Source organism: Mytilus galloprovincialis, chromosome 8 (assembly GCF_965363235.1).
Source record: "Mytilus galloprovincialis chromosome 8, xbMytGall1.hap1.1, whole genome shotgun sequence".
Classification (NCBI taxonomy): domain Eukaryota; kingdom Metazoa; phylum Mollusca; class Bivalvia; order Mytilida; family Mytilidae; genus Mytilus; species Mytilus galloprovincialis.
In genome coordinates, this window is record NC_134845.1 from 32,154,830 (window position 1) to 32,168,904 (window position 14,075).

Here is a 14,075-nt window from a genome sequence, read left to right on the forward strand (position 1 = left end):
GTTAGAATATAATAAAATTAACAGTACCGATTTACTTGCACCAGATGCACATTTCGACAATACATGTCTTTTCAGTGATGCTCGTGGCCAAAATATTTGAAATCCAAAGCTTATATAAAAGATGAAGAGCTATAATCCAAAAGGTCCAAGGTATAAGGCATTACTTGAAATTTCAATAGTCCTATGCCAGGCTTTTATGAACGGGAGTCGTAATTCTTTGTATTCACGACCGACACTCGGCTAACCGAGAGATTGGTCGGTTAATCTATATTGAGTATGCGGCTATATGGGAGATTGGTCTGTTAATCGGGTTGGTTATAGGTCTGTTAAGAGTAAAACGCCTAATTTAATGTTAAACTCTATTAAATATACAGATTTTTGGCATTTTATAAAAATCAAATCAAAAAAAGAAAAGTGTCTGACAAAATGATATCTATCATAGAACATTTTGCACTTGTAAAATATTTCTTAGACTACGCAGTTTTCAGTAAAACTAAAAGGCGTCGCGCAAGTATGTAGTAGTTATGCTTATACGCATAGCAATTTTGTTAATAAAAGGCGAAACAAACAAATTTAGATATCATTTAAAGGACAAAAAATAGTACTGTGGTTCTAAAAAATAAATTGACATTAGTAAATATTTCAGAATTGTAAAATAACGTGAATAATACCACGTTTCAGTGAAAACTATTGGAATAAAGTCTGTTAATGGGTTGGACAATTAAAGTTGTGTCAGTTAAGAGTTATTTAGCCACGACAATAATTTTGCTACCTTTATATTTTCCCCTTGAAAAATTTAGAATGAGATGTTCCTGAGTAAACAAAAATGACAATACGATGCCACAGTATCCTAGAAAGAGCATTTTTATTTTGATTTTCTTTGCATTTTATTGAAGGGTGTGTCACTTCACAATATAGCGTGATATGGATTGGCCTCTGGAATATGCATGAATTTTTAAATGACGTTGTCAATCAGCCTTAACTTTTGTGTCTGTTCGAAGTAGCACGTTTTCAATTCCGACTGTCTTTCTAATGCGACATAGGGTACATATAACGTGTTCTCGTTCACATATAAACATGATATTTGTCACTCTAATTCGTCAGCATCATCATATTGGTTTTTTCTTCTATTACTTAATCATATGTTGTTAACAAATCACTCTAAAGAAGTAAACGAAATGGAGCGAATGCAGCTACATTTGGTTATTTTAAGTTTCAATTCATTTTATTCCGTTTAGTTCCTTTCTACATAAGTGCAGAGGAGAACTACAGTTGTCTATGGTGGCCGGTGAAGTCCATTTCGCGTTTTCGCGATTTCGCCTTTCATATTCTATAGGGCGAAAACGCGAAGTCGAAAACGAGAAATCGTTTTCGTTTTCGCGTTTTCGTCTTCGAAATTTCGCGTTCTCGCCATATAAAATATGTAAGGCGAAAACGCTAAAGCGCTAAAACGTAAAATGGCATTAACCTGCCACCATAGTTGTCCGCATGTAAACTTCTAGAATTTGTCACCAATATAAGTACATCGCAATCCGTTACTGTTTCAACAGCCATTGGTGTTTCATGTGTGTATTCCTAAACAAGTATTATTTTCCTCTCCTTTTTAGCAATGTATCACTCTCTACTGTCCTTATGTATTATTCTATATTCTGCGTTTCCATCCAGATTCTCGTGTACACCATGAGGGTCCGGATTGGGGGTATTGTTTATTTCTGTATTCTTTAAATTGTTATGTCATTTTTTTCTACATTTTATTGATCTTACTCATTATTCTTTCTTTATTTTTCATATTTTGTCATCCAAATAGAGAATATCATATGGCTTTTTCAATATCGCATCCGTATTAACCCGAGACACCAATATAATCCCAAGAGCTCTGCTCGAGGGATTATATTTGTTGAGGGTTGATACGGTGTGTGATATTGAAAAAAGCCATATCATATACACTTTATTATATTACGGATTACAAATGTGTCGAGGTTTCTGATTGGATAACAACACAGAGATGTCAGTATATATTCAGGAAAATGCCGGGGTATATGCGACGTTTTTATCCCCAATTGGCACCTAAAAAACGACATCATAACACCGGTTACTATGTGACGTAGTCATAAGCTATTAGACTGTCAGAGGTTCACAGAGGGAAAATAATGACGTGCTTCAGTCAATAATACATTTTTGATACACAATCACGCAATTAACACTTTTAATACTTTAATTTGATGTTAAAAGTGTTATTATAAATTATTACATACACGATAAAATTATGTTCACAGCAAATTAGAAAATCCTTCACGTATGACGAACATATCAGGTTGGGTTTTTCAATATATATGTGTTGTCAACAAATACCTGCACTGGAAAATAACATTAAGTCAGGGGTAATCCGTAATATATGTGTAATTCAGGTCTCAGAAAGGGTATATGCTGTGACATTCCCGGCTTAGAGCTTATATCCCCTTCGCCTTCGGCTCAGGGAATATAAACTCTAAGCCGGGAATGTCACAGTATATACCCTGTCTGAGACCTGAATAACATATAATATGCATATACCTGAAGTAGATGGGTTTTTTTTTATGTGACATGAAGTGATACAGATAAGAATGTTTGACATGACGTCATACGGATTAGGGGTTTGATAAAGCCTTTGCAACAGTGACTGCAATCGATGACGTGACGTCATACAGATTAAAGGTGTGATAAAGCTTTTGCAACCGTGCTGATATCGATATCACCACGGGTGGCTGATACAGCACGCTTGCCATTGATTGTTTTACACATACAATTTATCTGTATTTACTACTAAGTATATAATAAATATATTTAATTACTGATGTTTAGTTACATTACGACGTTTATCTTTGATTTATATACTGGTTACCAATGTAGATAACACATTTGTGTCATTCATGACAATTAAACAGAATCAACATGATATATATTCGATCATTCTTGGATGAAATTAATATTACTATAATATTACACTTTTTGAAACCATTTTTATCAATTTTCAATTCCATGTGTTGTTTCCGTATATGTTATGTTTCATTGCTCGTGTGTTGTTTTCGTATATTTTAGCCACTCGTCTTGAGCCTTCTCATTTGATCCGATAACACCCCATATAGCAATAAAATTATACTTTTATTGCCATTCATAACTCTTAACAGTCCAATTAACAGACCGGGTTTTATACATCCGACCCATTAACAGATCAGGTTTTAAATAAAGATTGATTTATGTCACCAAAATACAGATTTTCGTGTAGATTTTTCACACAATGATATCAATATGGTTAACAAACATAATGCCTTTCTTTTTTCAATGTTCAAAATATTGAATGCAAGTAAATTTAACCAATGTGTCATTTTGTGTACATTTTATGTGTGTAAAATGTGTATACATTTATTGATGAGTAACCCGCCTTTTCATTTTATAGATCGTACATCGAAGCTAGAAAATACTAATTACACAACTGAATGCAGTACATTGAATTGTTTTGTTAGACATGAATACTTTTTATGATGAAAATATATTTAGAAAGTTATACAATGAAACATGCTGAACTTTCAATGATTTTCTCGATAACACCTGATTAACAGACTCTAGCCAACCCGATTAACAGACCAACGGCCGATATAGCCGCATACTCAATATAGATTAACCGACCAATCTCTCGGTTAGCCGAGTGTCGGCCGTGGTATTAGATTTATAGATTATCGTTGATCATCTCAACGAGATTGATTTTCTCGCTTAAACCGGGACGGAGAAAGCGAGAAAGGCAATCGAGTTGAGATAATCAATGATAATCTATAAATATAATACAAAGAATTACGACGTTGTCCATTTCATTTCAATTTCGTTAGCAACGCCACGTGCCTGCTTAGTTTCTAGTGATAATTTTCCATTTCAAGCGAGTAGAATGAAAGGAAAAATTATTACAAAAAAAGATCAAAGAAAAAATGCCCAAAATAGCGATAATAAGCTTTGATTAGGATTTGGGCACCACTGACAGGTGTTCTGTTTGTAATACATACGTTTGGCATTCCGAATGATTAGCTTGGCATCTCAGATGAGTTTTACAATTACTGGTCATTGTCATTGCTGATGGACGTTTCGACACCGATATCCTAACCAGCCAAATACTCAACATTTATGTTTTGACAAGATATATCATTGACATTTTCTTTAACTGTAAATTTACTGTTAAATGAATGTTGATAAGTATACGAAACACCACGGTTTTCTACTGAGGCATAGCGTGAGAACAATATTTGGATTTTTTTTTTTTCCAATGCTCTTAAAGTTCGTTATTTATTGAACTATTTAACTCTTTTGACAGAAGTGCAGATGTAAAGGATAACCGACAAAATATAACCAAAGTATTTTAATGAGTTTGTAAAGGCTGGTTCGATGCCTCTTAAGTCGGACGTTTCATCCCAGATGAAATTATCAGCTCATTAGTCAATATTTTGTGTTGTCAAGCCTTGTCATTGATATGTTTATTCAATCTAAATTTACTGATTATCAAATATTTAAATATTTGAAACACTAACTTGTCATTTCCCCTATGCATACATTGCGTAGCTCGTATTTGGAAGACCTTGCATACATTTCAGGTTGTCAATGCTCAATGATTCATAGCGGCTCTGATGAGTTCTGTTGTATTCAAACGCAAGTCTGGTATACCAAATTATCTTACCCCTATATATTTCTAGGAATCTCATTGGTTATAATCAATTGTGTTGAGACCGTGTATATTCAATATGAGGTTAGAAGTCAGGGCTCATTTCAATACATGGTTAGTAGTGGTGTTATGTCCCTTTATACAATTAACATGGTGTTGAGAATAAATCTGAAAGGTTTCAACAGACCATGAGATTGATAATGAACGATGGAAATAAATTCATTATACACATTTAAAGCTAACAAGTTGTTTTTGTTTGCATTTGTTTTTTTTATAGCCCAATATAAGTAGGTTCATAATACTAACGGTATTGAAGACTTGATCACTTTTGTAGGCTGCTAGTCTAAATACCACGTGTTAAGATAGTCGGTAAGATAAGTTGTACGCGGGTTGCTATTCACAAGGACGCTATTAAACCAAGAGTTCTAAATGGTGATGTTGAAATCATCCCTTCGTAAATTTTATAGACGCAATCACGAGTTGGTTGACCGTTAATAACCGTTTCACAGATGATATCGGATAATTTTCTAACGTCGTAACTACAATCCCATTCCCTTTTCATGAATGTGATCTACCGAATTAGACTATTTATCGGGTTTATAATAACATGATCAACACGACGGATGCCACATGTGGAGCAGGATCTGCTTACCCTTCCGGAGCACCAGAGATAACCTCCAGTTTTGGTGGGGTTTTTGTTGCTCAGTGTTAAGTTTCCTATGTTGTTTCTTATGTACTAGTATTTGTCTGTTTGTCTTTTTTTATTTTAAGCCATGGCGTTGTCAATTTATTTTAGATTTATGAGTTTGACTGTTTCTCTGGTATCTTTCGCCCATTTTGGTGTGCTAGGGACCTAATACAATATTTATAGTGTTAGTAAATTCCACATAGGATTTTTACCCTAGTATATTTTGTTGACTTTTCTACATTTGTGGATTGCTGTTTATTTCGTCCTTTCACCTTTAGACATGGTGTTTGATATTTTGTTTGCAATTGTCTTGTTGATTTGTTTTCTTCTTTTTACAATATCATAGCAATTATTTGATATTATGTCAGTTACGTTCTTGTTGGGCTCAGTGTATCTCAACTCTTTGTAAGACAGTAATCGAATTAGGATGAGTATTGTCTTTGTAAAATTGTCTTTTGGTAACATTCAACGTTACACCAGCTCTTGTAATATTTAAATAAACAGCTGCGCCATGAGCGCATGATACGCCCGACGTCCTGTGTGGAAGTTTTATGCAAAAAATCATCGATAGTTTCTGAGAAAGTTTTAAGCGATAACCATTTATTGTTTTTGAGACACGGCGAACATGTGAAACCCCCCCCCCCCCTGTTTTTTTACAAAAAACTAAATATCACTAAAATAAAATTTTGAATCAAACCAAAAAGTCTTAAGATTAATATAACAAAGAAGTGTGTAAAGTTTTAAGCAATTATCATAAATCCTTTTTGAGATACAGCGCGACATGTAAAAAAAACCCCACCCCTTTTTTACAAAATACTCAATAACTCAAAAATGAAATTTTGAATCATCACCAAAAAGTATACAGATATTAAGATTAATATAACTAAGAAGTGTGTAAAGTTTTAAGCAATAATCAAGAATCGTTTTTGAGATACTGTGCGACATGTGAAAAAAACACACAGAGTGCCGTAACTCAAAAAGTTTAAATCTTATTTTCACCAAAAAGTATACAGATCATTTGACCATTATAAGAAACAACTATATTAAATTTCATGACATTTGGATAAGTCGTTCTCAAGTTACAGTGCGACATGTTTACGCCGGACAAACAGACGGACGGACGGACGGACACCGGATATTTGTATACCATAATACGTCCTGTCAAAATTTTGACTGGCGTATAAAAACTGTTGAGCACATAACGCTGATTTAAATTGCATATTAGATTCTTAAACTTTCTTAAATGTTATTTTCGTTGGATTTATTTTTAGGAACAAATAAACTTTTTGTAGTCTGGTCATCAACGCTCAATTTCCTTAAAACAACTTCTACTTCCATTATATTTGGCCTTTTTAACTTAGAACGTCACTAATGAGTTTTTTTTGTAGACAACACGCGAGGTCTGAGTAAAATATATTGATGCTGCTAGTATCTATGGTGAGTCTATAAGCATATAGTCATATAATTGGTTTTACATTAGGAACTTACGGTAGCGAAAGTTGTCTTATTGACAATCATATAATATTTTCTTTTTTTTTTTTTTTTACATTAAACATCATTATGGTTCTTCTTTTGAAACTCTTTTTAAAATATGGTCTCAGAAAGCAATTCTACAATATGTAAAACATGGTTAAAGTCCCATAACTCAAACATACTTGTCTTGTGAATAGTATGATAAACAAAACATCATCGCAAAATATGAAGTATGGAACCTTACAAACGGTAATTAATGGTCAAATAATGGTCTTATTGACAATCATACAATATTATATATATATATATATTAATCTGTTCCTCTAAAGACACCGCAAAACAACGTTTGGGGCAGCTCAAAGGACATTTGAAAAGAAGGGGATATAAAAACAAAAACATCAAAAATAGTTTTCGAAAAGCGGAATCCATCCCCAGAAGCAGTCTGCTAACTTACAAAGAAAAAAAGAAAAGTAAAAGAATCCCATGTGTGCTCACTTACCATCCATGCCTGAGAAATAGTTTCAAGACCATTCGTGATCATTGGACGGCAATCGAGAAACATTCCAAGTTATCCAAAACCTTTCCTGAGCCTCCCATGATTGCCTTCAAACAACCTAACAGCCTGAGAAATATACTTGTCCGTGCTGACCTTTCAAAACCTAACCATACTGTAGGTAATTGCCAGCCTTGTGGGGATAAGCGCTGCAAATGTTGCAACCAATTGCAGCATTCATCAACATTTCACAGTAAGACCACAGAAAAGACATACAAGATCTTTTGCAATGTCAACTGCAAAAGCTCAAACGTGATTTACGTTCTTGAGTGTCCTAGATGTGGTCTCCAATATGTTGGTGAATCTATGCAGCCATTTCACAAACGCCTCAATGGCCACAGGAGTGACCTCACAAAAAAAACGTATATTCTGGTCAGCCAACACTTCAGGTTACCAGATCACAATCTGAAAGATTTTGATCACATGAAGATCATTGTGATCGAACAGGATTGTACATTGCAAAATAGGCAAAGAGAGAATCGGGAGAAGTTTTGGATAAAAACACTGGGTGTCCTCCATCCAGACGGAATCAATAGAAAGAAATAATTAAATTTACAGTCTAGTGTTTATATTATATTCAGGATTTTGGATTAAAATCAATCGACCATAACTTACCTGTATTATTACTGATCTATGTTTACACCTTATACATTATATATCAGTATTGTTAAAACTTTTGCACCGACGAAGGCCATTTGTTGAGCCGAAATATTTGCAATTATTGTATAATTTATATCATCTGTTCAGTTTTTCCATCTTTGTGCGATGATATTCAACACTTTTTAGTGTTTTTTTTCCATCTATTTATCGGTATTGTTACAATCTTTTAGACTCATATATATATATATATATATATATATATATATATATATATATATATATTACATTATATAAAAGCAAATGGAACAAAGAAATAGGGTAGAAAGCATCAAGTTCATATCTAAAGGCGACAAGGTCAAATGAGCCCTTGGCTTTGGTGTATTGTAACACATAGATAAACTTTACCTTGATAAACATTTCAGTTCAGAAAAGTGACACATGCCAAGTCACATTTTTTTAGCAGGAAAAACAGGAGTAGGAAACAAGATAACTGTTCTCATGGGAACTAGGTCAATAGGCTTACAATTGTCCATGCTTACTCAAATTGCCTTCTTGAACACGAAATCAGTCAGCTTCATTCAACAGTAATGAGTACAAATCTTGTAAAAATTATACAGTTCGCGTCTACATATTGAAATTTGAAAACAAAAATATTTAAACATTTTAAAAGCCAACTGTTTTGTTTAAAATATTATTCTATTGTTTATCAATATTGCAACATACCGTTATAAGTTAGTCAAATACATTTGTTTTGCTAATTTGACTTGTTTTATTTGTCGAACAAGCCATTGATATCTTGTCTTAAAAGGGGCGCTTGCAGAACATGCAGAATTCAATCGTTTACTGTGTCGGTTAATGCTTCTAGTTTTAAAGAGCGTCGAATATATAGCATACGTCATAGTTAATTGATGAACAAACATTTTAATGAAAAGGCATGTCTGAAGATGTACAATTTGTTACAAAGCATTGAAGTTTTATCCAAATGTTGACTGGGGAATATAAATGTAACCACCTTTGTTTTTCTTCCGACTGGAAGTAAAACCCGTGTCCATAAGACTGTGTAGGATATATAAATATGCAGTCATGTCCGGTGATGCCTCTTGTTGAAACGTTGCACACGCTCTATAAGGCATAGCTTCTTGCAACAACTGTTTGAGGGATTCGACGATGTTTTTGTTTACAAAGCCCAATTATTTATCTTCTAATAAACGCTAATTTTTCATCGGCACTAGACAGTCTGCTCTTCATTCTGATTGACCCTCTATTACAGAACCTACTGTATTAATGGTTAATTTGTTCTTTTTAAGTAAGGTATGATCTTTAATTAGTAGGTTTTCTTAATTAAAAAAGACAATAGCATCGGGGAACCAAATAAAACACAAATGTTCTAAAGTTTTCTTTAGTTTGAGATCTTTACTTCTGTTCTTTAGAAATACAATAATAAACATTTGTCTTAACCAAGAACATTCTAGAACTCGTAACTTATAGTGTCCCTTTATGCGATAAGTAAAACTCCCCGTAGTTTATCTAAGAAAAGTAGCTGTATTATACATGTATTGATCTTCATTCTTCGTAACTGTTACTCTGGTGGAATTACCACAATAGAATTACGTTTTATATATATCATTAAATAAAGGCTAAATTTTAATTTCAAATCTGAAGCTTGGGTCCAAATATTTTTAATGGAAAATTTTATATCTTTTTTTTTTATCATATATTGTCTTTTTTCCCATTACAGTATACAGTCACATAGTATATTTTTTTACCTCTGCTTTGTGTTGTGTAAAACATGTGTTAACAACAATACCAAACTCCAAGAGTATATCCAAAATTGGGAAATCCATAAAATTTGACACTACATGTAATAAATGGTAAACTATATCATCAACGGTAACACTGGAAAACAACCGACATATTGCTGACTTGGTAAAAAAAAATTCTGCAGGAACAAAACAGTGGAAAATACCTGTTGTATAACTAATCTAATCTCATACTTGCAATGCACAATTTGTAACTGTTTATAAATATTCCAAAAGTCTATACTTTTACGCGAAAAAAATAAGATATTTTTTTCTGAAAGTAATATGAATATCATTCACTTTTAATACAATGTCTATTAGGAACAACATTTATTTTTTTCTTATGTTGTTTTTTGGTTCCTTAAGTTAAATGTTAAAAGTTAAATATCAAAATTGAATATTGAAACATAATTTTCAATTCTTTAACAAAGTGTTGAATATATAAAATTTATTGTATAAATGTTTAATATTGACCCATATGACAATACATTGTAGAACGACCTACTATCTGTTTAATTTTGCAACATATTGCATATGGGATTGTAAACAATTGATACAGTTTAAATTGTCTTCTAATAATAAGTTATCTGCATCTTTTAATATCTGTTAAAATGATTAATGTTTATTTTTTTTAAAAATGGTACCAAAAAATCAAAAGAGGTAAATGCACATGATTACTATAGGCCAAACAGTTATTCAAATCATATTTTGTTTTTCGTTAAACACATCCGGCTGATAAGACGTATCATTATCCAAACGATCAGTTGTTGTCAGCTGCAGAAGTTCAGCTGGTTTGATACAATCTACTGCTAGGGCAGGTCCGTAGTCCGACCCTGCCGTCAGCCGAGTTTTAATTCTCTGAAAAATAGGATAATATTATTATTTGATAGTTACAAATTGATGCAAAATGCTGTAAGTAGTATTTTAGGAGAGTAAAAAAAATCTCTTTCAAAAGTAAAATCACAAAAATACTGAACTCCGAGGAAAATTCAAACCGGATAGTCCCTTATCAAATGTCAAAATCAAAAGCTCAAACATACCAAACGAATGGATAACAACTGTCATACTCCTACCTTAGTACAGGCAATTTGTCAAGTGTTTTAAGGGAACGTGTTTTTTTTTATTGATTTCTTCTTTAAAAATTAACGATACCTATAATTGCTCCAGTGTTTAACACTTTACTTAATAATAAACCATTATGTAGTCTGTATTAAATAAAACAAAATAAAATAATAATTTAATATACAAACTTGTAGGAGTGTTCCTTCAGCAGCCCATAAGTCTTTGATGATATATAAAGGTATCGGTATAACTGAGGCAAATCCAATCATCCAGCCTACAACAACTGCCCAAGATGGATACTTGTACGTGCCATATGAAACTGGTGTGAATTGAATCAAATTAAAAACCACCATCAACTAAAATAAAAGCACTGTTGAATCAAAACGTATCCGGAGTTTAAAAGGATAACCTTATATATAACTGACATAATGCCAAGGGTTTTTCTCAATATCAGGAATGTTTTAAACATTTGATGATTTTGCTTAACATGTATATATTTTATGTTGTGTTTTTTAACTGTTATTTGTCTATAGGTGTTTTTCTTTTTTGTCATGGCATTGTCAATTTAATTTCAACTTATGAGTTTGAATTGACAGTTGCAATCTATAGCCTGTCTTTTAGAATACGATTAGCAAGTGTTAACGCTTGTAAAAGTACTAAATGGACTGAGAAAATGTCGGACTGTTTCTTTTCTTCAACCCTGGGTCTTGACCTTAGCAAATCACATTTATCTTCAATTAACGTTTGCTAAGTTGATGCCACAAGCTGATGATAGCTTGCATATACTGCTTTTGTTTGTAGAGCATGTCGTTCTGTTAGATCTCAAACTGAATCTACTTTGAATTAAACGCGTTTCACATAAATTTGCACACGCACTAATGAATGGTAAACATCGATATAGGATATGACCCAAACAAAAGCCTTTTATAATCCAGACAATGAAAAACAATTAAAAAAATAATATAGAGGCATAGACGACATTCAAAAGAATTAAACTTGCCACAACTGACGTTGGTGTTATAAATTTCCAAAATATACCCCATAAACAAGAGGGTCTTCTACCTGTCATCATTTCTAGATCATCATAAAATTGGTCAGTACCTAATAAAAAAAAAAATAGTTTTAACACATGTAAACTGATGCAATAGGTTTAACGTATTTCTGAGTATTGTTTATTTCCCATCAACATAACCTTCATATTATTTTTTAACATAGGTATCTTCATTCTTCTGTGTACTTTTGTATCTAGAGCAGTTTAATCAGAATAAAGTATATCAACGTTGAATTAAACGACTTTTTAAAAGTCTTTAGAAATACCTTTTTAGCAATTCATTTCCGATAGATCATTACTAATTTTCGACTTGTGAGTTTGGATGTCCCTTAGGCCTCTTTTGCCTTATTTTGAGTGATAGTAAAGAAAGAATTCAAGTAACCAAACGTTTCAAAAGTATAAAATGTCAACCGGATCTTTCTTTTGGACCCATCAGTTTATGAGTCAGTGTGTGGAATTTAATGCTACTGTCAAACAAGTTAGACGTTTAGCGCTTTGAAAATGCATGTACTAAGTCAGGAATATGATAGTTGTTGTCCATTAGTTTGATTTGTTTTATCGTTTGATATTGCCATAGGATTAGGAACTTTCCGTTTTGAATTTTCCTCAGAGTTCTGTTTTTTTGTGTTTTTACTGTTTTCTGTTATAATGCTTAATGCAATTAAAAGTTAAACAAAAACTGTGTTCTTAAAGCCAGCTATAGGTGTATGATCGGGTATTTCACTTCTCATAAAATATGTTTGCCGTAATATTGAAACACCAGACGTTCGAAATTTCATTTTACAATGCATGCATGTAATGACCAGTTCATGAAGGTCATGTGCTCATTTATCGAAATAGAATATCGATGATAACTTTAAGATAAAATTTAATTTATCAAGAATAAATGAAAAATGTCAATAATATAATAGATTTGTTCTTAGGATCAAAACAAAGTATTTGATTGTTGAACTTTAGCTTTATCGAAAAAAATAATTATGCAAGTCCTTCATAAAAACAAAAATCCGTATGGATACTACACCAAATTGCATGCACAATGCATTATATAATGAAGTTTCTTGGGATGAGAATTGTATACTGATGAATAATGTACTCAATGATATATAGGAAACACCTTTTATATTGCGGCATTATTGACAAGAAAAAATATCACCCAATGTGTAGGAAAAGCTTTTAAAATAACAGAAACATGACATCCAAAAGATACATTTTATATATAGAATGTAATGCAAGTCGTCATAAAAAGAATTCTAAAATATATCAGACTATAACTAAAATGTATTTAATATTACCATAAATCCATCCAATCAAAATACATTCCATTATTGCAGCTATCATTGGAGTAATCAATCCAACGTACCAGTCTACGGTTTGTAAAATATAAATTCCGCCCTAGAATATACAAATATAGAAATCTTCTGTACCAAACAAAAAGTTTCTTGATATTCTGTCCAACGGTAAAAGTAATTATGTGCTGTTCAAAAGCTGATACTTCCCAATGCTCAAATTCAGTATAAATCAATATCAAAAGACTGAAATTATGTTTTCATATAAATATTAACTTGTTCTGGTTGGTAAAACCTAATCGAGTTCACATATTTTTTAAAGATCAGGTAAAACATGACGGGTTTCATATGTGAAGCAGGATCTGTTTACTCTTGCTACCCAGCGAGATCATCACCGGTTCATCTTGCTCAGTCTATAGTTTTTTATGTTGTGTCTAGTTTTTTTTTTTTTTTTTTACTTGCCGTGGCGTGTCAGTTTATTTTCACCCCATTTGATATTTTATGGAAAGTAGACAGATTTTGTTATATATTAAAAAAAATAGCTATTTGTTGTTGTTTATCATTGTAAATACATACATTCATTACATACGGTATGCCTGATAGGAATCCAACACAACATATAGCAGTCATGAAAAGAGTTTTCCTGTTTCGCAATAATTTTGGATATTCGTCTACTAATGCACTGTGCATTGTTTCAATTGTTCCAAACTGTAATAGACAAGACAATTAAACAACATTTTCACAAAAATGTTTAAGTTTTAAAAACAAAATATGCAAGTCTTTGACAATCAGAATACGGCCTACATTGGGAGGAATGATATTATTTGGCATTAAAATTAGAAAATTAATATCATAGCGAACATGTGTACTAAGTTACAA

At 32.4% G+C, this 14,075-nt stretch overlaps 1 protein-coding gene across 2 annotated transcripts in view; it reads right to left on the reverse strand.

Annotated features, from left to right (window-relative positions):
- Positions 1-10,225: 10,225 nt before the first annotated feature.
- LOC143085577 (sodium- and chloride-dependent glycine transporter 2-like) overlaps positions 10,226-14,075 on the reverse strand; it is a 39,532-nt gene continuing 35,682 nt past the window's right edge. For both annotated transcript variants that reach the window (XM_076262024.1, XM_076262023.1), the window contains exons 10-14: positions 13,773-13,904; positions 13,203-13,302; positions 11,860-11,960; positions 11,048-11,215; positions 10,226-10,655 (exon numbers count right to left, since the gene is read on the reverse strand). In XM_076262024.1, the coding sequence (XP_076118139.1) occupies positions 10,494-10,655; positions 11,048-11,215; positions 11,860-11,960; positions 13,203-13,302; positions 13,773-13,904 (663 nt within the window). In that variant the 3' untranslated portion in view covers positions 10,226-10,493. The remainder of the gene's footprint in view (positions 10,656-11,047; positions 11,216-11,859; positions 11,961-13,202; positions 13,303-13,772; positions 13,905-14,075) is intronic.